The sequence below is a fragment of the Chlorocebus sabaeus genome, chromosome 9 (assembly GCF_047675955.1).
Source record: "Chlorocebus sabaeus isolate Y175 chromosome 9, mChlSab1.0.hap1, whole genome shotgun sequence".
NCBI lineage: Eukaryota > Metazoa > Chordata > Mammalia > Primates > Cercopithecidae > Chlorocebus > Chlorocebus sabaeus.
The window spans coordinates 99,593,281-99,621,121 of record NC_132912.1 but is presented as its reverse complement, the minus strand read 5'-3'; the positions used below and the strand labels follow the sequence as shown (position 1 = coordinate 99,621,121).

General features: G+C 43.2%; 1 protein-coding gene across 8 annotated transcripts in view; it reads right to left on the bottom strand.

Moving 5' to 3' along the window:
* LCOR (ligand dependent nuclear receptor corepressor) overlaps positions 1 to 25,661 on the bottom strand; it is a 160,930-nt gene extending 135,269 nt beyond the window's left edge. For 2 of the 8 annotated variants that reach the window (XM_007963711.3, XM_007963723.3), the window contains exon 1: positions 24,078 to 24,432. In XM_007963711.3, coding sequence (XP_007961902.3) covers positions 24,078 to 24,306 — 229 coding nt within the window. In that variant the 5' untranslated portion in view covers positions 24,307 to 24,432. The other 6 variants (XM_073019222.1, XM_007963715.3, XM_007963725.3 and 3 more) reach the window with 6 other exon arrangements.
* Between the last annotated feature and the right edge of the window lie 2,180 nt (positions 25,662 to 27,841).

Genomic DNA, 27,841 nt, shown 5'->3' with positions numbered 1-27,841 from the left:
GGCGGAGCTTGCAGTGAGCTGAGATCCGGCCACTGCACTCCAGCCAGGGCGGCAGAGCCAGACTCCATCTCAAAAACAAACAAACAAAAAAAAACAAAAAAAAACTTTTGGTTCCAGGTAATAAAAACCCAACTTAAATGGGCGTGAGCAAAAAAGGGTAATTATCAGCTCAAGTAGGTTTTTTAGAGCATGCACAGCTGGATCCAAGTACACAGAAATAATTCTTATCCATCACTCTGTATGTCTCACACAAATGCATATAGCATCACTCACAGGCAAGCTCTCCCCATATGGTAGCTGCTTCCCACTTTAGGCTATGAGCTTAGCTACCCTAGAGAAAAGAAATCTCTTTCCCAAGAACTTCACCAACCAAATCTCAGAGGGATCCCTGAACCACTCACTCACTGTGACCGATGGCCAGACATCAATCCCAGGGGCAAGTCAGCCTCATCCAAATCATATGGAACTCAAGAATGGCAGAAAAGGTGATTCCCTAAAAGAAAATCAAGATGCTACTGCCATAATAGGAGAAGACAAAAGATCCTGGCAGGGCTAAAACAAGATATTCAGTAGAGAAGGTACGATAAAACACATATAATTTTTCCCCAAAATAACGATGGAATAACTTAGGGAGAAAATTAAGGACACCATTTACATGATTACAACCAGATGAATGCAATTACACTCTGAAGTCAGAAAATCTTAGATGCACATCACCAATTCTAGTACATCCGTGAATTATTTAATTACCCTAGTCTCTGTTCCTATACAAAAGAATATCACACTGTTTTCAAACTGACTGTACATATTAATGGGAAAAATATCTGTTTAGCACCTATTAAGTGCCTGAAGAATACCTATTGTCATGAATATGAAGAAATGGGCCAGGCACGGTGGCTCACGCCTGTAATCCCAGCACTTTGGGAGGCCAAAGTCAGTGGATCACTTGAGGTCAGGAGTTCAAGACTAGCCTGGCCAACATGGTGAAACCCCATCTCTACTAAAAATACAAAAATTAGCTGGGTGTGGTGGCAGGCACCTATAATCCCAGCTACTCAGGAGGCTGAGGCAGGAGGATCGCTTGAACCTGGGAGGTGGAGGTTGCGGCTGAACCGAGATCACACCACTGCATTCCAGCCTGGGCAACAGAGCGAGACTCCATCTCAAACAAACAAATGAAAACTGATGCTTTTCTGATACAGATTATAAATGCACCCAATTCTTTGTCGCTCCATGTAACTAGGCCCTTTGCCAGGTAACTTTATAATATCATCCTACCATTACTGTAGACTCAATTATGTGATTTAGCCAATGAGATATTCATTTAGCCAATGAGATATCAGATATTATACAAGCAGACGCTTGAAAAGGTGCTTACTTCTAAATTCTTTGTATATTTCTGTCATGTCAAGGTGATATGGTTTGGCTCTGTGTCCCCACATGAATCTCACCTTGAATTGTAATCCTCATAATCCCCACATGTCAAGGGTGGGAGCAGGGAGAGGTAATTGAATCATGGCAGCAATTTCCCCTATGCTGTTCTCATAATAGTAAGGGAGTTTTATAAGATCTGATGGTCTTTTAGGCATCCGCATTTCCTTGCTTGCATTCATTCTCTCTCCTGCTGCCCTGTGAAGAGGTACCTTCTACCATGAATGTTAAGTTTCCTGAGGTCACTCCAGCCATGAGAAACTGAGTCAATTAAACCTCTTTTCTTTATAAATTACCCAGTCTTGGGTATTTCTTCATAGCAGTGTGAGAACAGACTAAAATACACGGTAACAGGCCCAAGCTATCCTGCTGAAGGTGAGAAACATAGAACATAGACTAGTTGTCCCAGTTATACCAACTTAGGTCAACCTAGATCAGCCATATCACCCCAGACATGGAATAAGCCCAGGCAAAATCAGAAGAGTTGCCTAGTCAACAACACTGTAGTTGACTACATGAGCAAGCCTAGACTCGATTAGCTGAACCTCAAACTTTTGAGTTCAATAAATGCTTCTAGTTATACGTCACCAAGGTTTTGTGATTGATATGCACCATTACTGTGACATCAGGTAACTGAAACACTATCTTATTTTGGTAGGTGAATATAGATAATAATTTTTATTCTTCCGTTTATGATATTAAAAGGTGACAACAGGCTGGGTGCAGTGGCTCACACCTGTAACCCCAGCACTTGGGAGGCTGAAGGGGGCGGATCACTTGAGGTCGGGAGTTAAAGAGCCTGGCCAACATGGCAAAATCCCATCCCTACTAAAAAATACAAAATTAGCCGGGTGTGGTGGCACGTGCCCATAATCCCAGTTTCTCAGGAGACTGAGGCAGGAGAATCGCTTGAACCCGGAAGGCAGAGGTTGCAGTGTGGTGAGCCAAGATCACACCACTGCACTCCAGCCTGGGCAACAGAGCAAGACTCCACCTCAAAAAAACATAAAAGGTGACAGCAGTATGAACAAAATAAAACATATTCCTGTTATCATTACAAATTTACTATTCAAGCATACCTTTAAAACTGTTAGAAATGGAGTTAACTTCAACAAAGTTTACATGTCTTAAAATGTTTTAAGTTCATAAACAATTGAGAAAATAAGAAGAGACAAAGCGGCCGGGCTCGGTGGCTCAAGCCTGTAATCCCAGCACTTTGGGAGGCCAAGACGGGCGGATCACGAGGTCAGGAGATCGAGACCATCCTGGCTAACACAGTGAAACCCCGTCTCTACTAAAAAATACAAAAAAATAGCCGGGTGAGGTGGCGGGCACCTGTAGTCCCAGCTATAGGGAGGCTGAGGCAGGAGAATGGCGCAAACCCGGGAGGCAGAGCTTGCAGTGAGCTGCGATCCGGCCACTGCACTCCAGCCTGGGCGACAGCGTGAGACTCCCTCTCAAAAAAATAAATAAATAAAATAAAGAAGAGACAAAGCTATTCACATTACAAAAAAATGAAATTGTTTTATGGAAGTAATATAAACAATGATACAAAAATAGAGCCAAAATATTCACTAAAAAAAGACTTAGTGAATATATTTCATCATGGAACTCTCTAGTTAATTTCACTCCCTTAACTATCACCACCACCATTGCTTCTACTTCTACCACTGCTTCTACTTCATGGAGCTCTATCTCCGTGGGCTTCTGAAGAAGCCTGTTTCCCTAGAATAAAACAGATACACAGGTTGAGTATCCCTTATCCAAAATACTTCCAACCAGAAGTGTTTCAGGTTTAGGATTTTGTTCAGATTTTGTAATAACTGCATATACACAATGAGAATCTTGTGGATGGCACACAAGTCAAAACATAAAATTCATTTACATTTCATATATGCCTTATACACACAGCCTAAAGATAATCTGTGGGTTTTTGTTGTTTTTTGAGATAGGGTCTCACTCTGCCACCCAGGCTGGAGAGCAGTGGTGCATCTCAGCTCACTCCTATCTCCGCCTCCTGGGCTCAAGCAATCCTCCCACCCCAGTCTCCCAAGTAGCTGGGACTACAGGCTTGCGCCACCACGCTGGGCTAATTTCTTTTTAAAATTTTTGGAGAGACAAAGTCTCCCTATATTTCCCACACTGGTCTCAAATTCCTGGGCTCAAGCGATCCTCCCACCTGAGCCTCCCAAAGTGCTGGGATTACAGGCATGAGCCAATGTGCCTGGCCTAGTCTACAGGTAATTTTATACAATATTTTTAAAATTTTGTGAATGAAACAAAGTTTGTGTGCACTGAAGCATCAGAAACCAAGGCGTCACCTTCTGAGTCACCTATGTGAATAACGTATGATTGTGTGGCATCAGCATCATTCCTGACTCTCAATTTATATGCTACCAATAAGCAACCATTTTCTTACACTTATTCACACATAAGGACTAATATTAAAAAATATGACATACCATTAATAAGTGAAAAAATAATGTGCTTGGGGTAACTAAGCAGCACAGGAGCATTACCAGAATACCTGAATCAGCTGTTAAACAATAACGTCAGGCTTTCAGTCTCCATCTACAACGTTATGTTCTCACTAAAAAATTACTGTACACTGTATTTATTTTGGGGGGGGGGTGAAAAGAAACATCAGAAGCAGTTGAGAGACCCAGAAGTGGATCCTCTAAGAAAGTGGAGGCATTCTTCTGGATGGCTTTTTAAAAATGTTTGCTCTAGAGCCACCTGCCTCACTAACATTTTCTGTCTTAGAAGTTTTTCTTCAATTTAATAAACTGACATTATTTCACCATGTTCTCTCTCTAATTTTAAACACTGACACGATTTCACCACGTCATCTATAGGGTACTTTTTCTGGAGTGTTAACATCACCATCTTCATTGTTACTATAATCACAATCATCTTGATTCATGGCATCCTTCATGCTAAACTTCGTTTGAAAACCTTCCACACACACCTCTGTTCACTGCTGCTAGTGTGCTGCTGAAGAAGGTGTTGTGTCTTTTTTCTTGAGACAGAGTCTCACTCTGTCGCCCAGGCTGGAGTGCAGTGGCACGATCTCTGTTCACTGCAAGCTTTGCCTCCTGGTTTCACACCATTCTCCTGCCTCAGCCTCCCCAGTGGCTGGGACTACAGGCACCCGTCACCACACCCAGCTAATTTTTTTTGTATTTTTAGTAGAGATGAGGTTTCGTCGTGTTAGCCAGGATGGCCTTGATCTCCTGACCTTGTGATCCACCCGCCTCGGCCTCCCATAGTGCTGGGGTTACAGGCGTGAGCCACTGCGCCCAGCCTGAAGAAAGTGTTGTTATATTTACTCTTCGTTCATCTAAGGATACCCTGGTCACATGGCTGAATTAAGTCACATTTGGTGAAAAGTACATGGCATAAGCATTTCTGATGAGAATTTCAGCTAGACGATGCCAACAGTTATCAAGGAATAAAGAATCCTGCAGTTGAGTATGAGCAGTAGAACAAAATGCTTATGAACAAAATCCCAGGTTCAAAATGCTTGTGAAGCCAATCAGAAAAGATGTCCCTGGTGATCCACGCCTTTTTGTTAGCATAATAATGGACTGGTAAGAAATTCACTCCTTGAAAACAGCAAAGATACAAGCTTTTGCCTATTACATCAAGTTTACTCTTATGCATGCCTGCTGCATTATTGGCACATTCCAGAACAGTTATTCTGTCCTTAGCATCCTTACTTCCTACAGGAGCCCTTGCATCAGCTGTAGTCAGTATCTTTCTGGAGCAATAACGCCAAAACAGTGATGTTTCATCAGCATTACAGGCTTGTTCTGGCATCAGATTTTCATCAGTGATGAGCCTAGAAAATTTGTCAATAAATTTCTCTGCTGCTTCATGATCAGCAGATGGTTCAACACAAATCTTTTAAAATTTAAGAAGCCCAGCACGGTCGCTCATGCCTGTAATCCCAGCACTTTGGGAGACTGCGGTGAGAGGACTGCTTGAGCTCAAGGGTTTGAGAACAGCCTGGGCAACACAGCAAGACCTAGTCTCTACTAAAAAATTAAAAAAAAAAAAAAAAAAATCAGCCATGCATGGTGGCATGTGCCTGCAGTCCCTTACTTAGGAGGCTGAGGTGAGAGGACCACTTGAGCTCAGGAGATCAAGGCTGCAGTGACCTATGATCAGAGAAAGCACTCCAGCCTGGGTGACAGAGTGAGATGCTGTCTCAAAAAAAAAAAAAAAAAAAAAAAAAAAAAAAAAAAAAAAATTTAATGCCACGTCTCTTCTTAAATTTCTGCAACCAGCCTGTTGAATAGTCACAGTTCCCTCCAATTTTCAGTTCATCAAGCTTGATCTTTCTTTTTAGATATAGGGTCTCACTACGTTGTCAAGGCTAGTACTGAACTCCTGGGTTCACGTGATCCTCCCACCTCAGCCTCCCAAAGTGCTACAATTACAGGCGTGAGCCACTGCACCCAGCCTCGATCTTTCTGCTTCATGACTAGCATACCATTAAGTGGCACGTGTTCACTGTGATGCTGATGGATCTACTCTTTGAAGATCTAATCAAGATCATTTTCAGCTTTATGTAGTGTTTTTCTATTTTTCATTAACTTCTGCCCAACACTTTCAACCTAGAACTTTAATAATTTATCCTACTGTGTTTTTCAGGTCATACACAGTGGTCATTCCAACAACATACTCTTCTGTAAAACATTTCAGACATCGCTGTCAGTTTCTCCAACAGCTTTTCTTTGTTAGTAATGCTTTCCCTTTTTCTTATTTGTTTTACCCACAGGGATATCTGCAGGTCTTTCCGACAATTCCAACAATATATTTACGCCAGAGAGCAGAGAATCAGAAAAAAAAAAAAAGTAAGTGACACACAGAGGCCTCGGTCCCATCATGGGGAACCTGCCACTGACACATCTGGTCTGCACACATGCCATCTTATTATATTTTGAGGGCATGCTTGCATGGGGGAATCTGGGCATATACAGAAAAGATGTATCTCAGCTGAAAAGCACCGTGAGGATGTTTTTTTCCTTTGGGGACACTGAATAAACTGTATGCCGTGCACCTGCATTTTGACTGCAACCCATCATATGAGGCCGGGGGTGTAATTATCCACTTACGGTGTTACTTAAGTGTTCAAAAACTTTCAGATTTTGGAGCGTTTCAAATTTGGCATTTTCAAATTAAAGATGCTCAACCTGGCTGGGCGTGGTGGCTCACGGCTATAATCACAGCACTTTGGGAGGCTGAGGCAGGCCAATCACCTGAGGTCAGGAGTTCGAGACCAGCCTGGCCGACATGGCAAAACTGTGTCTCTACTAAAAATACAAAAATTAGGCCGGGTGCAGTGGCTCACGCTTGTAATCCCAGCATTTTGGGAAGCCAATGTGGGCAGATCACAAGATCAGGAGATCGAGACCATCCTGGCTAACACAGTGAAACCCCATCTCTAGTAAACATACAAAAATTAGCCAGGCGTGGTGATGCACATCTGTAAGTCCCAGCTACTAAGCAGGCTGAGGCAGCAGAATCACTTGAACTCAGGAAACAGAGGTTGCAGTGAGCTGAGATGGCACCACTGCACTCCAGCCTGGGCTACAGAAGGAGACTCCATCTCAAAAAAAAAAATTAGTCACGTGACAGAGAGGATCTGTCTCCAAAAAAAAAAAAAAAAAAAAAGTTCAATCTGTATATATTTTTAAAAAATTAATTCAGTTTCTTAATTTGATATAGTTCCAAAAACATAGATCAATTTATTTTATATGCACAAAAACAAAGAAAAAGTATAAAGATAGAAATACATCTTTTATTTCTTTTATTTCTTAAATGAGGAAGAAAGGTGAATGAAAAACTGTTATCATCCATAAACGCTAACCATTTCTGAAATAATATTCCTGGTAGAATCCTAGCCTTCAGATCCAATAATCTGCAAATCCTCAGATTCTGACCATCTGAGAACATCCTTTCAGCATCCAGTTTTTATTTTTTGTTGTTTTTTTTGTTTTTGAGACAGAGTTTTGCTCTTGTTGCCCTGACTGGAGTGCAACGGCACGATCTCAGCTCTCTGTAACCTCCGCCTCCCAGATTCAAGCAATTCTCCCACCTCAGCCTCCCGAGTAGCTAGGATTACAGATGCCCGCCACCACAACCAGCTAATTTTTGTATCTTTAGCAGAGACTGGAATTTCATCATGTTGGTCAGGCTGGTCTCCAACTCCTGACCTCAAGTGATCCACCTGCCTTGGCCTCCCAAAGGGTTGGGATTACAGGTGTGAGCCACCATGCCCAGTATCCAGTTTTTAAAGTGTGGTTATTTTAAAATCCAAGATCAAAAAGTAACAGTAACAGTTATCACTACTGTCATTGCTTATACTTCTGTTCCTGAGTCACAGAAACTACAGATTGGCAGGAGCATGATTTAACAAGAGAATATTCCTGTTTCTTCACAGCCTGGGCAACAAGAGCAAAACTCTGTCTCAAAAAAGGCTGGCGTGCAATGGCACAATCTTGGCTCACCGCAACCTCCGCCTCTCAGGTTCAAGCACTTCTCCTGCCTCAGCCTCCTGAGTAGCTGGGGTTACAAGCACGTGCCACCACACCAGGCTAATTTTGTACTTTTAGTAGAGACAGGGTTTTTCCATGTTGGTCAGGCTGGTCTCTAACTCCCGACCTCAGGTGATCTGCCTGCCTCGGCCTCCCAAAGTGCTGAGATTACAGGCATGAGCCACCCCGCCCAGCCTGGTCAAAAGTATTAAAACTGTTAAAAAGATTGAATTATCTACAAATTTTGATCTTTTAAAAGCAAGATAATGTAAATTAATGGAGAAGAGTGTTCTGTAGTTAACATAAAAAGAAAGAAACTGACATTGTGGCATGGGCAAGATGGCAAAGAGTTGAAGGCCCAGACAATTTTTGCCTTTTTTCCTCCTTTTCCTGAGGACTTAAATTTTATTTTGGAAAAAATGGCAGGTTTGTTTTTGTTAAATGGTTAAAAATGTTTGTATGTTACCTCTCAGATAATACCCAGCATAAGAAAAGGAAAATGAATAGAATAAACTCGTTTATCGTAAGATTATGGGTAGAGAAACCAACATACCTTAATGTAACATAAAGCACATAAGCAATCAGTAATTAGAAACAAAGACGGGCAACTTAATGGAAATTCTAAAAGAAGGACATGTGCATAACGCTGAATGAACATTGAAGAAGGTTGGGTAACAAAGTGAGACCCCATTTCTACAAAAAATAAAAATATTAGCCAGGCACCACGGAGTGTACCTGTAGTCCCAGCTACTTGGTAGGCTAAGGCAGGAGGATCACTTGAGGCCAGGAGTTGGAAACTGTAGTGAATTGGGATCATGCCACTGCACTCCAAGCCTGGGTGACACAGTGAGACCCTGTCTTGCGGGAGGGGGGAGGGAAAGGGAGGGAAGGAAGGTAGGTAGGTCAAAGAGCGTAAAATGTTGCATTCCAATCCCAGGTCTACCACATTTTAGCTGTGTGATTATGAATGAAATCTGTAATCTCCCTAAATCTGTTTCCCCACCTGTAAAACAGATGTTAACAACATCAAAGGTCTCTTGAACAAACAACTCATTCAGAACTGTCACCAGTGTGCTTTTGTTTTGTTTTGTTTTGTTTGGAAAAATTAAGTCTCACATGAATTCCTATTATAGCTTCTGGTAACTCCTTCCTAAAAGTCTTCTCAGCTAATGTGGAAAATTCTAGCTTCTCTTTTCATTTTTTGAGACAGGGACTGGTTCAGTCGCCCAGACTGGAGTGCTGCGCATGATTATGGCTCACTGCAGCCTTGACCTCCCAGGGCTTCAGCAATCCTCTCATGTCAGCCTCCCAGGTAGCTGGGACCAACAGGCACACAACACCTTACATGACTGATTCTTGTATTTTTTGTAGAGACGGGGTTTCACCATGTTGCCCAGGCTGGTCTTGAACTCCTGGGCTCCAGCAATCCTGCCACCTCGGTCTCCCGAAGTGCTGGAGCCACTGCCCCCAGCCTGATTTCTCTTCTCTATCTTTACTCCATTTATCCAGTTAAATACTTTTACCTTTCACCAATAAAATGTACTAATCTTTGATATGGATATGTTACATAAAGTTAAGCAGAAGTTCTTCTCCTAAGGAGAAGGGGACCAAAGGGAAGGTTCTCTTTTAGATAAGACTGTACACTTGCAGCCATAAGTCATGAGTCTTTTTGAAACTGTTTTCAGTAGATGTATGGGGATTTCTCACCATATGTCTATTTATTTTAACATGCCAGAACCTATTTTAATAAAAACTATACAGTGAAAAACTATACACAGTAAATATATACACAAATAAAAACTGGTTATACAAGTCTCACAAGGGAAATAGCTTGATCACTTTACTCATACCTGTTTCGTTTTGATTTAAGAAGCCAGTACAGACAGGCACAGTGGCTCATGCCTGTGAATCACAGCATTTTGGGAAGGCTGGGACGGGAGGATCACTTGAGCCCAGGAGTTTAAGACTAGCCTGGGCAACATAGGGAGACCCCATCCCTAGGGAAAAAAAAAAAATTTAGCCAGGCATGGTGGTACACACCTGTGGTCCCAGCCTCAGGAGGCTCAGGTGGGAGGATTGCTTGAGCCTGGGAGGTTAAAACTGCAGCGAGCCTAGAATGCACAACTGTACTCCAGCCTGAGTGACAGAGCAAGACCCTGTCTTAATTTTAAAAAAGAAAAAAAAAAATTTTAAAGCCAGTACAAAAAAATTCCAGTTTTTTTGAGATGGAGTCTTGCTCTGTAGTCCAGGCTGGAGTGCAGTGGTACAATCTCGGCTCACTGCAACCTCTGCCTCCCACATTCAAGTAATTCTCCTGCCTCAGCCTCCCGAGTAGCCAAGATTACAGCTATAAACTACCATGCCCAGCTAATTTTTGTATTTTCAGTAGAGATGGGGTTTTACCATGTTGGCCAGGCTGGTCTCAAACTCCTGACCTCAAATAATCTGCCTGCCTTGGTCTCCCAAAGTGCAGGTATTACAGGTGTGAGCCACAGTCTCTGGCCAATCGAATCATTTTTAAAAGACATATTAGCTCTATTAAACATTCATAGAAAAATGACCAGTTTAAAGGTTTTTCTCAGTAACAATGACCAAAGATCATGGACTTCTTGATACTCATCCATAATTAAAATATTTTACTGTAATCATATAAGCCTATTTATTTATTTATTTATTTTTTTGAGACAGAGTCTCGCTCTGTCACCCAGGCTGGAGTGCAGTGGCCGGATCTCAGCTCACTGCAAGCTCCGCCTCCCGGGTTCATGCCATTCTCCTGCCTCAGCCTCCCGAGTAGCTGGGACCACAGGCACCTGCCACCTTGCCCGGCTAGTTTTTTGTATTTTTTAGTAGAGACGGGGTTTCACCGTGTTAGCCAGGATGGTCTCAATCTCCTGACCTCGTGATCCGCCCATCTCGGCCTCCCAAAGTGCTGGGATTACAGGCTTGAGCCACTGCGCCCGGCCAAGCCTATTTATAAGAGGCAAACTTTGTCAGCTTCTTTATGAGCTGAATAAAAATTCATATAACCTAACACAAATGAAATTAGTGTTTATATCATTTATGGTGCAACAAAAGAGCCACATTTGAAACGTGAACTACTCATCAACACTGATGTTCCCCTCATTTTTTCACTCTTATTGAAGACAAGAACCTTCCCGTTTTATTTTGATGGGAATTTCTCCTTATTACCTTTGTCACAACATCTTCCTGTGCCTGCTCGTAAGCATTATTTTTTCTAAGACTAATAATGTATGAGTTATCACAATAGTATATTCATTTTTAAAATTTATCCAATTTCCTCTTCTCCTTCTTAGTAATTACACACTACTCAGCAACTTCCTTTCCTGTCACACAATTTAAAATACTGCCAGGTGAACCAAACTTAAGTCACAGAAGGTTGGAAGTGAAGAAAAGGCATTTGGCTAGATTCAGGAGTCCTGAATCCGGACCTCAATCTGCTTTACCCTGTTTGCCCCTCCACCACCAACCCACACCTCCTTGAGGTCTCTGAGAAGAATATCAATAGAAGAAAAGGCCAAGCAGTTACACTGTTACAAGGCCTTTGTTACAAACTCCTATGAATTAGGCTGGTCCACACAGAAGACTCACCAGGCGTAGGATCAGTGTCAGATATCCTCTGTTGCCTTTCCCTCTCCTAAACCTATGCTCCAATCTCAGCTAATGGTGAAGAATGGCCAGTTGAGCAAGATATGAAGGAAAATTAAGCCAGTGGAAACATTCAGCTCAGAAACTCATTTAGCTAACAAAACTAAAAAATCAAAAAGAAAAAAGGAAACACAAATAGGACTGTAACAGCTGAAGAGAAGGAGGCAAGGTATTCTAGTCAAGGCCAGAGAACAGAAAATGAATAAACTCCTGTTTATGGTAAGATTATGGGTAGAGAAACCAACATACCTTAATGTAACATAAAGCACATAAGCAATCAGTAATTAGAAACAAAGACGGGCAACTTAATGGAAATTCTGAAAGAAGGGCATATGCATAATGCTGAAGATTGAAGAAGGCTGGGTAACAAAGCAAGACCCCATCTCTACAAAAAATAAAAATATTAGCCAGGCGCCACGGAGTGTACCTGTAGTCCCAGCTACTTGGTAGGCTAAGGCAGGAGGATCACTTGAGGCCAAGAGTTGGAAACTGCAGTGTTAGGATCATGCCACTGCACTCCAAGCCTGGGTGACACAGTGAGACCCTGTCTTGGGGTAAGGGGGAGGGGGGAGGGAGGGAAGGGAGGGAGGGAAAAGGGAGGAAGGGAGGGAAGGAGGGAGGGAAGGTAAGTAGGTTAAAGAGCGTAAAAATGTGCATTCCAATCCCAGGTCTACCACATTTTAGCTGCGTGATTATGAATGAAATCTGTAACCTTGCGTGATTACGAATAAAATCTGTAATCTCCCTAAATCTGTTTCCACACCTGTAAAACAGATGTTAACATCAAAGGTCTCTTGTCTGTCACACTGTAAACACTCAATATATAGTAGCTTTTAAGAAACATTACAAGTAAACAAAATAGAAGCAAAAATTTCTCCATATTTAAATGTCTTATTTATTTCTTTAAACTTATGAACCACTTGATGGGGATGGGAGATGGGAAAAGGAAGATGGTGCCATAATACAAAAGGATACAACCAAGATTCAATACTAAATATGGTGTCTGGGATTTGCTCCAAAATAATTCAGTTAGGGATTAAACAAGAATAGCCATTAGTTGATGCAGCTGGGTGTTTGTTCACCATACTATTCTTTCTACTTTTCTGTATGTTTGAAGTTTTCCAAACTAAAAGATTTATTTTAAAATCCTTTCCGTTTAAATGATATGGCTGAACAAGAAAACAAGTTACAGCATCCTTTCTAACTTTGATAAATACTGAATCTAAAAGATGGAAAAAAAGGTAAAAGAAAACAGGATAATATCCAGTGGGCAGATATTAACGGTAAATACCTACAAACAACCTAGAAAATATGCTTGCATTGGGCCAAAGACGCTCATGCCTGTAATGCCAGCACTTTGGGAGGCTGAGGCTGGAGGACCACTTGAGGCCGGGGGTTCGAGACCAGCCTGGGCTACATAGCGAGACCTCATCTCTACCAAAAACAAAACAAAACAAAAACTAGCCAGGCATGATGAAACATGCTGTAGTCCCAGACACTCCAGGGGCTGAGGCAGGGGGATCACTTTGACCCCCAGGAGTTTGAGTTTACAGTGAGCTATGATAGTGCCGCTGCATTCCAGCCAGGGAGACAGAACCAGACCTTGTTTCAAAAAAAAAAAAAAAAAAAAAAAGAAAACATGCTTGCATTGACTGGAAGGAAGAGGAGTAGCCAGGTAAAAGTTCACAAATACCCATGCAATGGCAACAATAAAAAAAGTGAAAAACAAGAGATCATCAAACAATCTGTGCATGTCTCAATTTAACAAATTCAACATTTGCTTCCTCTACATACAACATATACTTATTTCAAAAATTTGTATAAACTAGGGGTGGGGCATGATGGCTCACACCTGTAATCCCAGCAATTTGGGGGGCCAAGGTGGGTGGATCATAGTCAGGAGTTCAAGACCAGCCTGGCCAACATGGTAAAACCCCTCTCTACCAAAAATACAAAAACTAGTGGGCTGTGGTGGCACGTGCCTGTAATCCCAGCTACTCAGCAGGCTGAGGCAGGAGAATCACTTGAACCCGGGAGGCACAGGTTGCAGTGAGCCGAGATTGTACCACTGCACTCCAGCCTGGGGGACAGAGCCAGACTCAATCTCAAAAAAAAAGAAAGAAAACTTTTTAGAAAATTTTTGTATAAACTGATTATTCTAAATGTACCAGAGGAGCCTGTTACTGTATTAAATCAGATATGAATTATGCTGTAAAGTGAAACAGATGTCTTTGTGGTAAATTCACATTTTCACATGTGGAATTTTATTTTACCAAGTAGGACACATTCTATAGATCCCTTTAGTTTCTCTTGCTTTCTTATTTATTTATTTAGAGACGGAGTCTTGATCTGTTGCCAGGCTGGAGTACAGTGGCGCAATCTTGGCTCACTGCAACCTCCACCTCCCGGGTTCAAGTGATTCTCCTGCCTCAGCCTCCCAAGCAGCTGGGACTCCAGGTGCCCGCCACCACACCCAGCTAATTTTCGTAGTTTTAGTAAAGATGGAGTTTCACCATGTTGGCCAGGACGGTCTCGATCTCCCAAAGTGTTGGGATACAGGCATGAGCCACTGTGCCTGGCCTCTCTTTCCCCTTATACTGTGAGTTTAGGAAAGGTAAAGAATGCTTTTACCTTCCGCAAAGTTCTAAAAAATCACCTACTTAGAGAAGTATACACAATAATCATTTACTGATAATGATAAAATGATTCGAATTTTATGAAAAATAAGCTAATCATGAGATCAAACAACAGTCACAGACTAATATTTTATGAGTAAAAAAAATAATGCTCTCGCCGGGTGGAGTGGCTCAGGCCTGTAATTCCAGCACTTTGGGAGATTGTGGTGGGAGGACTGCTTGAGTCCAGGAGTTTGAGACTAGCCTGGGCAGCATAATGAGACCCCATCTCTCTCTATATTTTTTTATTTAATAATAAATAATTTATTTATTAATAATTTCCAATAACAGCAATTTCCAATAACAGCAATTATCAAGGGAAATAATACTGGTGTTCACATCTTCTAATTCAAAAAGAAAGTCTTGGCCAGGCGCAGTGGCTCATGCCTGTAATCCCAACACTTTGGGAGGCCAAGGCGGGCAGATTAACACGGTGAAACCCTGTCTCTACTAAAAATACAAAAAAATTAGCCAAGTGTGGTGGCGGGCGCCTTAGTCCCAGCTACTCGGGAGGCTGAGGCAGGAGAACGGTGTGAATCCGGGAGACGGAGTTTGCAGTGAGCCAAGATCTCACCACTGCACTCCAGCCTGGGCAACAGAGCGAGACTGTCTCAAAAAAAAGTGTACTTCTGGGCTAGGCGTAGTGGCTCACGCCTGTAGTCTCAGCAATTTGGTAGGCCGAGGAGGGCTGATGTTTGAGCTTAGGAGTTCAAAGACCAGCCTGGGCAACATGGTGAAACCCCATCTCTACAAAAAACTTGGGTATGGTGATGTGCGCTTGTAGTCCCAGCTGCTCAGGAGGCTGAGGTGGGAAGATCCCTTGAGCCCAGGAAGCAAGGCTGCAGTGAGCTGAGATCATGTCACTGCACTCCAGTCAGGGCAACAGAGTGATGCTGTCTCAAAAAAAAAAAAAAAAACAAGTTTGCTTCTGGAAGAGCTCAGTTCTATGTTTTCTTCCTACCTGAGATGTTACATAAATATTCCAGACTTTTCTAACATTAAAATATCATACAATTATTGCTATGGATAATAGGAAAGTATATACACTGAGGGAAACCCTAATTGTGTTAACAAGATGACTAAATGTTTTCCAATTGAGTAATTTTTTTTTTTTGAGATGGAGTCTTTCTCTGTCACCCAGGCTGAAGTGCAGTGGTGCGATCTCATCTCACTGAAACCTCAGCCTCCCAGGTTCAAGCGATTCTCCTGCCTCAGCCTCCTGAGTAGCTAGGACTGTAAGTGCCCACACCAAGCTCAGCTAATTTTTGTATTTTTAGTAGAGACAGGGTTTCACCATGTTGGCCAGGCTGGTCTTGAACTCCTGACCTCAGGCGATCTGCCCACCTTGGCCTCACAAGTTGCTGGGATTACAGGCACAAGCCACTGTTTTTTAATATCCACCTCTCCCATCCTACATTTTGAAATAAAGACAATAAAATAATGTGTAAGTTTGCCAGACGTAGTGGCTCACGCCTGTAATCCCTGCACTTTGGGAGGCCAGGGAGGGCAGATTACCTGAGGTGAGGAGTTCGAGACCACCCTGGCCAACATGGTGAAATCCCATCTCTACTAAAAATACAAAAATTAGCCAGGCGTGGTGACACACACTTGTAATCCCAGCTACTCGGGAGGCTAAAGCAGGAGAATCGCTTCAGCCTGGGAGACGGAGGTTGCAGTGAGCTGAGATTGTGCCACTGCACTCCAGCCTGGCCGACAAGAGTGAGACTGTCTCAAAATAAATAAATAAATAAATAAAAAGTGTAAGTTTTCTTTGAAGTATTAAATGTGTCATACAGATACATAAGATGGTGATACCATTAATAGATTTTCTGACACTTTCTGCTTTCTGTGTCATTTTAAAGAGTTAATTATTCATCTAGATAACTGCACATTTTAAAAATTCTTGTGAGACAACGATACGTTTCTAAGTAATCCCCTTCAAGCTTTGTAAACGACTGTGATGAACTTCTTTTTTCCTGAGACAGGGTCTTACTCTGTTCCTCAGGCTAGAGTGCAGTGATGCAATCATGACTCACTGCATCCTCGACCTCCTGGGCTCCAGTGATCCTCCCACCTCAGCCTTCTGAATAGCTGGGACTACAGGTGCACAAAACCACACACAGCTAAAGCTAATTTTTGTATTTTGTGTGGAGACAAGGTTTCACCATGTTGACCAGGCTTGTCACGAACTCCTAGGCTCAAGCAATTTGCCTGCCTCAGCCTCACAGTGTGCTAGAATTACAAGCGTGAGCCCCCCACCTGGCCTGTGATGGACTAATTTTCAATGATTCAGAAGTTATAACAAACGCTGCTTTACTTCGAATAGTATCGTTACAATAGTTTTTAATACAATTGTAAAGCACAACTGAGTAGAATTTTATTTTTTCTCTTTAGTCTCTAGAAAACATTTAAAGTCTAAAGAGAAGTCCCTTTAGACAGGTCTAGACCAGGCGCAGTGCCTCATGCCTGTAATCCCAGACCCCATCTCTATTTTTCTTTAATCTAAATTTAAAAATATATAGAGGAAATTTTAAAAGATACGTATGAAGAATATTAATTTCTAGTCTCCTAATACCAAATTTGAAACATTAGTCTAAACCACTAGTTACAGCCATCATTTTTTTCTTTTAGCAAACTGACTTATCCTGCTCTTATACTAACAAATACACATTACACATGACGGGATCCTTCTATTATCCTCAATTATAAGAACTTCTTTATGGTAAAAACACAACAAATACTAGTTTTACAATGTAAAATTCACTGACTTGCACAATAATGAATTCAGAAAAATGATTAAGTGATATGCTAAAAGAATCTACAACTCTCTTTAACAAAAAGTAAATTAAAACATGAAACAAAGGAGGAAAAACAAGACCAAAAATCATTAGAAGATGCCAATCATTACTACACAGCTTTCCTAACTTGCCCCTCACAATCCATTAAGCAAAAGATTCTCAATCTAATTCTGCCAACTACCCCATAAGATACTTAGTTTCATCCTTAAGACATCATTATACCTGACGCTTTCTAACAGACCAAAGCTAACCAATTCAAAAATCAGAGAAACCAAGAGTCAACGAAATTCAAACACTTTAAAAACAGTATATTTAACTTAGCATGAGAAAACAAAACATATGCCGGGGGTGGTGGCTCACACCTGTAATCCCAGCACTTCAGGAGACCAAGGCAGACGGAAGGTCAGGAGTTTGAGACCAGGCTGGCCAAAAGGGTGAAACCCTGTCTTTACTAAAACTACAAAAAAGCTGGGTATGGTGGTGCCTGCCTGTAATACCAACTACTAGGGAGGCTGAGGCAGGAGAATCACTTGAACCTGGAAGACAGGGGTCGCAATAAGCCGTGATCATGCCACTGCAATCCAGCCTAGACGACAGAGCGAGACTTCATCTCAAAAAAAAAAAAAAGAAAGAAAGAAAAAAACAAAACATTTGCCATAAATTGTACAACTTGTCAGATGTCTGAGTTTTATAAAATGCAAACAAAAAATGTAATCTTAAATTTCAAAAATATTGCTAGCGAGATTCCTCTCACTACCCAAATTCTCACTATGTAAACTCAGAAATGGAATAGACTCATTCAAAACATTTGTGATTGGGCAATATTCAGCAAAGCTGTCCTTCTCTATCCAAATTCTTGTCATTCACTATTCAAAATTGAGGCATAAAATAGATTTAAATAATATGGTATACCACATTATCTGAACTTGGTATTTGAACCCTCACCATAAAGCGGCAGAAATTTAGATCTGCATAGCAAGGTAAATCTGTGCCATTACATAACCCCATCAAATAACTAACAATTTTAATAACTCATAGAAAGGATGTTTAAGAAAGCTTTTCTTGTCTGGGAGCGGTGGCTCACGCCTGTAATCCCAGCCCTCTGGGAGGCCAAGGCAGGCAGATCACCTGAGGTCAGGAATTTGAGACCAGCCTGGCCAATGTGGTGAAACCCCGTCTCTACTAAAAATCCAAAAATTAGCCAGGCATGTTGTGTGTGCCTGTAATCCCAGCTACTTGGGAAGCTGAAGCAGAACCGCTTGAACCCGGGAAGCGGAGTTTGCAGCGAGTCAGGCCAAGATTACACCACTGCACTCTGGCCTGGGTGACAGAGTGAGACTTCATTTCAAAAAAAAAAAGAAAAACAAAAAAAGAAAGCTTTTCTTGAGAATTCTATTTCATTCTATTACCATGCTCATTATTCTCTTCGTAAGGTATCCTGCAGTTTAGCTTTTGTTACAGTGTATTTGGTCATGTGTTGATCTGTACTTGTTCTTAAATGGGGAGTATAATGAGAAAAAATATTTGCAAAGCATACACTGATAAGTATATCCAGAATATATACATAACTCTTACAATTCAACAATAAATAATAACCCAATTTTAAAAATAGGCAAGGGATCTGAATAAATATTACCTCCAAAGGTATGCAAATTGCCAAGAAGCACATGAAAAGATGTTTAACATTGCTAGAAAAATGCAAATCAAAACCACAATGAAATATAACTTGTCTTTTTCTTTTTTTGTACTTATTTGTTGGTTTTTTGAAATAGGACTTCATACCTACTAAAATAGCTATTATATAATCAAAACGGACAATAACAAATGTTAGAGTGGATGTGGATAAATGGAATTCTCATACAGTACTGGTGGGAATGTAAAATTCTGCAGTCACTTTAGGAAACAATTTGGCAGTTTTCACAAAATTAAAACAAAGTTACCACATCACCCAGTAATTCCATCCTAGGTACATAAGAAAACTAAAAACAAATGTCCACACGAAAACTTGTACACAAATATTCATAGAAGCATCATTCATAATAGCCCCAAGTGGAAACAATCCAAATGTCCATCAACTGATAAACGGATAAATAAAATGTGGTATGTCCATACAATGCAGTGTTATCTAGCCATAAAAGAAACAAAGTGCTGATAATGCTACATGAATGAATCTTAAAAACATTATGCTAGGTGAAAGAAGCCAGACACAAAAAGCCATATATTGTATGACTCCAATTACATGCAATGTCCAGAACAGACAAATCCACAAAACAGAAAGCAGATTATAGTAGCTGCCAAGAGCTGGATCACAGGAGGAATGGAATGTGGAACTGCCTATGGATGTGGGGTTTTTTTTAGGAAATAAGAATGTTCTGAGGGTGGGTGTGGTGGCGCACTCCTGTAATCCCAGGACTTTGGGAGACTGAGGCAGGAGGATCAATTGAGCCCAGGAGTTCAAGACCAGCCTGGGCAACATGGCAAGACCCCACTGCTGAAAAAAAATAAAATAAAATGTTCTGGAATGAGACAGTGATGATACATGCACAACCTTGTATTTGAATTAACTAAAACCCACTAAGTTGTTATGGCATGTGAATTATATCTCACTTAAAAAATGAAAAAAAAATTCAAGGTATGGACCACTGTACTTGGGATACTTGCTGAATACAAGAATAGTCAATAAAATGAGCTAATGGTTTATATTGGATTTTTATCCCCAGAGCAATGTGCAAGTGTATGGAATAGTAAAAGGAATTTAAAAATAAACAGATAGTCTAGAAGATAATTTATACAGCAGTGATGTTAAGTTTTTCACTTGAAACTATGAAAAGTAACAGCTTTGCTTATTTGCATCTATCCAGTATCATAAACTTGAGATTCCACACAACAGATGGACACACTTAAAGGAAATATGAATCAAGAGAGAGGTTCAGAGGCACATAGAAACAAATCAAGCCCCTCTACTGCGCTTTCTGAGCTAGTCTGCAAGCCAGGGAAAAAAGCCAATCCCATTATTTAATATATACCTTTAATTGCCACATTTCACAGCAAATACTTTTTGACTCTTTCCAAATACCAACTCCAACTTCCAAGGATGAAAATCTGTCAATCCTAAAGGTATTCCAAAAATAGGTTTGTAATAGCAATGGAAGGCATAACCTCCAAATGAGCTTGCTTAGAAGATAATACTTTTGTGGATGATAATATTGTCCCTGTAAAGGTGGTTTAGAAAAGAATCTGTCGGCCAGGCGCGGTAGCTCATGCCTGTAATCCCAACACTTCGGGAGGCTGAGGCGGGTGGATCCTGAGGTCAGGAGTTCAAGACCAGCCTGGCCAAGATGCTGAAACCTCGTCTCTACTAAAAATACCAAAAAAAAAAAAAAAAAAAATAGCTGGGCATGGTGGCACGCGCCTGTAATCCCAGCTATTTGGGAGGCTGAGGCAGAGAATTTCTTAAACCTGGGAGGTGGAGGGTGCAGTGAGACAAGATCGCACCACCGCACTCCAGCCTGGGCATAGAGTGAAACTCCGTCTCAAAAAAAAAAAAAAAAAAAAAGGCCAGGTGCAGTGGCTCCTGACTGCAATCCCGGCACTCTGGGAGGCCAAGGCAGGCGGATCACGAGGTCAGGAGATCGAGACTATCCTGGCTAACTGGTGAAACCCAGTCTCTGCTAAAAAGAAAAAATTAGCTGGACGTGGTTGCGGGCGCCTGTAGTCCCAGCTACTCGGGAGGCTGAGGCAGGAGAATGGCGTGAACCCGGGAGGCAAAGGTTGCAGTGAGCTGAGATCGTGCCACCACTGCACTCTAGTCTGGGCGACAGAGCAAAACTCCGTCTCAAAACAAACAAAAAAAGGATTCTGTGTCTTTTTTTTAGAGTTCCACAATGAAATCCTTAACTAAAGGAAACATTCCTCCCCTGGGCTAAGGAAAAAAACATGTTGCAAACTGCAAGTTGCCTAACAAAAAGTCTCCACTTTCTAACATGCATTAGAAAATCCTACAACCTACCTTTGCAAACCTATCGTGTATATCCCTTACACTAATCATGAACTGTAGTTTAAATTGACAAGTCATTGCTGTACTTCTCCGCTTTTGCTCATGCCATTTATCACGAATGGAATGCCTTTTCCATATTCATTAGAATGAAGCAAAAATCTACCACCTTCAAGAAATCTTCCTTCATCATCTCAGGAGAGATTTATTTCACTTCTAAACATCACTAGCATTTGCTTGCACCATCATATGACACACTATGCCTTGTACAATAACTGATTACATTTTCTCTAGGATTTAAAAGTTCCTTAAGGTTAAGGCAGCTTTCCCAGTAACTTTGTTTGCCCACAGTGCCTGATAAAAGACAGATACTTATTTAAATGAAGTAAACACCTAACTGCCCTTCATCCTAAAAACAGCATGGATACAAACAGCTAGGTGATTAGGCAGGTACTCTGAAGTGGCAAGTTCTATCAGGCAAGCGACTTTGGGAGGCTGAGACAGGAGGAGTTTGAGACCAGCCTGGACAACATAGCCAAACTCTGTCTCTAAAAAAATTTCAAATAAAAATAAAAGTGGCATCAAATAACCAATTCTCACTATGTAAGAAATTCCAGGCCCCCCTGTGTAGTTCCATAAGGCTAAAAAATGGCATAATTCAAATACTTCCTAGAATTGCTCCAGCTACAAGAACGTTTGAGGAAATTAGGGCAATCTGAAATAACTTTCTGAAAGTCAAAGAGACTCATCTGCTGTCCTATTTTTAGCCAAGCTACAGCTAAGCTGAAATCACCACAACTTTCCCCACATTAGGAAGAGCTTCTTGAAAATACGGCAAGGGCAAGGTGCAGCAAAGCAAAAGGTTACATCACATCAGGCACAGAGAGAGCCTACATCTTCCTGGAATCTAAACTATCATCCTAGTCTCAGAGGACTCCTTAATAATCACCTGGCAACCAAATATCCATCTTGATCATAATCACTGTCTGAACCCAGGACTAACTCCAATTCAGCTGAACCTAATCATTTAATCACCAACTTCACCACCATCGCCTGCCCCCACACCCTCCAAAAAAGTATTAATAGAAGGGAGAATTTGATTTTAGAAATGACTGAAAATTTTTAATCCAAAGGGCTGTAAATTAAATACCTTTCAGAAACCAAATGACCCTAAAGCATTCATCAGTCAAGAGAATCAAATAGGTTAACTGTTTAGAACCAATCCCACTAAAAGAGGAATTACTACATCGGGAAGTAAACAAGTTACCTTTTAAATTGTGTAAGCATCACTGCCAGTCCTTTTAAATATAGAAAGTTCTTAACACTACAACTAATTTACTTAGAACTCTCCTCTTAAAGAACAAAATTACATACAATAAAAGAGAAAATATGAGGCCCCATTGATTTTAGTTGGGAGACTATGAATATATGTTACTGCTCAGATTAAAATATTGCTCTGCACTCTGGACTCTGTAATCTTCTGAACTTTACTACCTTTAAAGTGGAAATTTGGACTTAAAGTATGCTTAAAGAAATTTGATCACCAGATTAAAATCTGCCTTCAAAAAGTGAATCAAAATTTTGATATTCCATTGAGATATTTACAGAAATAATTTGTCAGTCATAATTTTAAGAACCAAAAACACGGCCGGGCACGGTGGCTCACACCTGTAATCTCAGCCCTTTGGGAAGCCGAGGCGAGCGGATCAGGAGGTCAGGAGTTCGAGACAAGCCTGGCCAATATGGGGAAACCCCGTCTCTACTAAAAATTAGCTGGGCGTGGTGGCGCACGCCTGTAGTCCCAGCTACTTGGAGGCTTAGGCAGAAGAACCCCTTGAACCTGGGAGGCGGAGGTTGCAGTGTGCCGAGATGGCGCAACTGCACTCCAGCCAGGGCAACAGAGCGAAACTCCCGTCTCAAAAGAACAACAACAACAAAAACACACCTTGTCAAGCAGCAGTAACTAACCACTAACTAGCAATGACTGATAAAATGGGGTCCTGAGGCAGGAGGCCAGGATTAAAAGCAAAGAGAATTAGAATAAGACACACTAATTAAAATCATCTAAACTAAAGCAACATGGAACTTAGAAAATCTACAGGACAGGACTACATTATAAATTTAAAAATCTTTCAAAGACTAAAAAGCCCTGCTGAAAAAAACAATCACTAACAAATGTGAAACATACAAGAACTAAAAATTATTCAAAACAATTCCAGCATTTGATACTAACCCACAATTCTGAAAACGCAATTTCATGCTTCTCAAAACCTGCTATATGCTCTCTTCTATGATAGTCCGAAATAACAAGTAATTCAAAAAGTACTTAAACCGACGTGACATTTTAGTAAAAGTATAATAGGTTTGAAAGAATAAAACAAGTAGAGATAGAGCAGAGTACAGGATAACTGAGAGCCAAAAGGCTGTTTCCTGGAGGGCAGCACTGGTCTTGGATTGGCAGACGGGGATTTTAAAAATATATTCATGAGATGAATTATACCAAAAAAATGACTCATGCCTTTATTATTTGCACAAGCATATGTTTGAAAATGCACTTTTAACCTTTGGACAACCAAAGTGGTATCACATACCTTAAAGCATTGTTGCCTATATTAATTTTGGTGTTACAGTCTAAATCCTTAACGAAACTCACGCTATACATTTTCGTAATGAAACCCTGTAGAAATGGAAAGGCGTATAATCTTCAAGTAAAGGTTACCTGATTTTTCACTTGTTTAAAGTTTCAGTTTTGCTTTTCAATCTATTATCGAAAACACCCCTTGTGGGACATTGTAAAGGGCAGACCCTCCTGTCAAGCCAGAAGGCTCAAACACAAAGACATTGAGCTAACCAAGTGCTGTAATTCTTCCAAACTGAGCCTCTCCACACCCCCTCCACCCTTCCCCCCAACAGATATGTCTATTAAATCAGTGTCTGTTCTCCCCCTCGCACAACAAAGAGAACTTCTCACCGCATGAAATTGCCGCTGAATGGACACCAGAAAGCAGGATTTGCATAATTCCTTCCAACGAAACCCTGTCGGGAAGGAGGGGATGAGGGGCCCAAGCGAACGGATAGATTCTCCTACATTCTGCCGGGAAGACCTGGTTCCCAAGAATATTCCCCTGGGGGGGACGGGGCTGGAATTCTGGGCCTCCCCGAGGACTGGGCGTGGGGGACAGCGGACGACGAGAGGGCATCTCCCCACACACCAGCAGCACCGAAGCAAAGACGGGGAAGTAACAATGCTGGAGGACAGGAGAGTCAGACACAAGGATGAACTGGGGCTAGGGGGCGGCGGGCGGAGCGGAGACACCACACGGGCCACTTACTTTTTGGAGGGGGGTTAAATATATGAGTTAAGCCCTTATGGTCCCGCCGGCCGCCGCACAGAGGGAAACGGGACCTTGGGAGAGAAAAACAGACAAAACACACAGTGTGAGAGGCGCAGCTCGGCCGCCCGGCCCCTCCCGGGGCGCCCCCGTCCGCGCTCCCTCCGGCCCGCAGGGAAAAAGCCACCCGAGGGCGGCCCAAGGTCCAGGAGGCTGGGGGCGGACGGGGTATTCGGGCGAGGCTGCGGCTCCGGCCAATCCCCCGGAGGGGACGAGAGCAACCCCCGCCGAGGCTCCTCGGTCGGACCCAGTCCTACTCCCTCCTCCCCGCCGCACGACACCGAACACAAATACGCACACACCGACCCGTGCGTCGAGGATTAACTCCCCGGCCGCCGCCGCCCGCTGAGGAAGTGCAGCCGCTGCCCCCCGCGGCCATGACACCCCACTTGGCTCGGTCAGGCGCACCCGGGGACTGTGACAGCTCCAGCTCCCTCCGCCCCCATCTCCACCTCACGCTTCGCACACGCCCGAGCGCCGGGCGCCCGCCTGCCGTCCGCCGCGCGTGCACGCAGGGCTGGGGGCGCGCCCCGCGCGTGGGGGAAGGGTGGCGCGGGAGGAGGACGGCTGCGGCCGGAGCGCGGGTGGGGGCCGAGCACAGCCGCGCCCCTCCCGCCACCCCCACTACAGCGGCAGTGCCGCGGGGCGAGTCGCCACAATAAGCCGGCGGCGGCGCCGGGGCGCCGGGCCCGGAGCGGTAGCAAGACCGGGAGCAGGGGCGGGAGCGGGGACGGAGGGGAGCCAGCGGGCGGGGATGGAGAGCTGGAGGGGGAGGAACACGCGCTGCCGCCGAGAGCCCGCCCCGGGGAGGCGCGCGGAGGGGAGGGGCCGGCGCGCGCTCGGCCGAACGGGGGAGCCCGCCTGGAGGTCGCGCGCGCTCGCACTCCGGGGGGTGGGGGAGGGGGGGACGCTCGAGCCAAAGAGGGCGGGCGGGCCGGAGCAGCAATTGCCAGTTCCCCAGCTTCCTCCCTGGTCCAGGGCGGCCGGCGGCGGAGCGGCCGGAGGGGCGGCGGCGGTCGGCGGAGGGTCTCACCTACACAGTGAATGAGCTTGTGGCGCCACGAATCCAGTTCTTGCCGAAAGCCGCGTTTCTCAACGGAGCATTGCTGCCGCCTACACACCCTCGCCATCTTCTGCCGCCCGCCCGGCCCAGCCTCCGCCGCGGCCCCGCGCACGCCCAGCCGCGTCGCCCGGGGCCGCGCACGCACCCGCGGCCCGGGCGTCGCGCCTCCCGCCGGGGGCGGTGCGGGGGCAGGGCCAGCCTCACCTCACCGTGGCCCCGGCGTGGCCCGGGGGCGGCCTGGGCCTTCTCGCCCGCGCGCCGCCCGCCGCCCGCCGGGCTGCGATCCCGCCGTCCTTCTCCGCGGCTGCCGCCGCCTCTGGCCGCCCGGAACGGCGCCTTCCCACAGCCGGAGCTCAGCCCCGCCGGCCCCGCGCCGCCCTCGCACTGTCCCCCAAGGCCACGGCTGCCCCCGCCCTCCCCTGGGCTTTTTGTTTTTTACACCAGCCCCATTTATCACTTCCAACCTGCCTATCGCCCGGCACCAACTGTTGCAAGTTCCGTAATAACTGCTGCTATGAACTTCTCGGTCGAAACTGCTCCTCCCCAGAGCCTGTTTAAGAAGCAGAAATAAGAATAAATGCCCGGATGACCGTGGATGCACTGAACTCTTAAGATTTTCGAAGGTGAAATGGAAACACGTTATTAAGTCATTGGGAGACTTCGCTAACATTGGGAAACCTAGTAAAAAGTGGAAATCAAGCGTTTTAAATTAAAAAAAAAAAAAAAGGTTTCTACTAGCAAGACTGATCATAGGCGAACTGTTCAGGGAATTTCGGAACATTGTGCTAAAGTGAGAATATTTAATATTTCCAAAAACAGACTTAACTAGGAATACTTAAAGCAGAGTATTGGAATTGCTTTAATTTGAGATTTCAGGAAAGGGCTTGAAGACAAATATTTTCGATGAGCAACCCTCTTGAAATAATTGAATCAGGCTACACAGAGCACTACCTGTTTCATTTAAACGTAATGCTGGTCTTAATTTTGTGACTGTTACTTTGAAGAGAAAGGGAAGATGGGGAACGAAAGGAGAAAGGGCAAAGAAATGGGGTGGAAAGAAAAAAGCAGAAGAGATCGCCCTATACCAGTAGGCCTAGTACCCTAGGATTTTGGCCTCTTTCTACCACCTTTGGTGTTTAAGATTAAAGACAGTGCATTACTGCTTTTAGAAATTTAAATTTAAGTTTGAAGACTTAATTTTAATTACTGTAGTAGGTAAAGCAAAGTCGTTAAATACTTGACATCAGGGATCCCATTGGTGTATTGATTTAGGTGTTTTCAAAGGTGGTTCTCCGCACCAGCCACTGGCAGAATGGCGTATCTACCAATAAACAGATGGACTGGGTGGGCCTCGGGTACGGGTGGCTTGAGATGCAAATGCGAGGGTAGGAAGGCATCTTCCCCTCCCCCTACTCCCACCCCACCCCGCCAATCTTAAAACATTGAGCTTTCTAAAATTCTCAAACGTCCACAGTATTTCGTTGGCTTAAGAGTACTGTCAAATGAAGACGCCAGGAAGTATTGAGTTTCTGGGTACATAATACTGTTCTGAGTGTTGAGGGAAGAGAACTAATACGAGATTTTAAAAAATGGCTATGGACAACCATCCTTCAGGTGTGATGGCAGGACATGTTGTATCACCTGAAACTTCCTGTCTTCGCCGCTAGGTGGTGGGTTTGAGTCTTTTGCGGCCTTTAACCAAGTTTCTAAGGTGTTGGAGGAAGTACGTTTCAGTTTCAAATAAATGAACAACGTGTAAGTCTAAGATGAGCAAAAATGTATTTTCCAACCACCCCCACGTTAATTTGTTTAAAAAAACAATCAAGCCAAGGGTAATAATTCCTCGACATAATCTCTTAGTTTCAGACGTATGGAATCAGACAATCCTAGAGGCTTCAGAGGTCAATTCTGTAACTTAAGATATGAAATTGGAAGCCCAGACAAGTAAGGTGACTTGACCAAGATTACATGGTTGCTGGGTAGAGAAAGGGCAACAAAAGCCAGGAGACAAGATTCCCAATTTCCAATTTAATGCTAGTTCCACTACTCTACTTTGAGTTCCAGTTTCTGCTTCACTTATTTTGAGTTGGGAACTAATTCATGATTGACCTGTCACAAAGACCTGTTTGGAAGAAAGGATAGGGAGGCAATAGTAACAGCTAATATTCATTGACCACCTACTATATGTTTATCATTGCAGCATTGTTTCATTCCATCCAAATAATAATGCTATGAGTAGATATTTACCACATTTTCCAAGTTAGGGACACAAGACTCAGA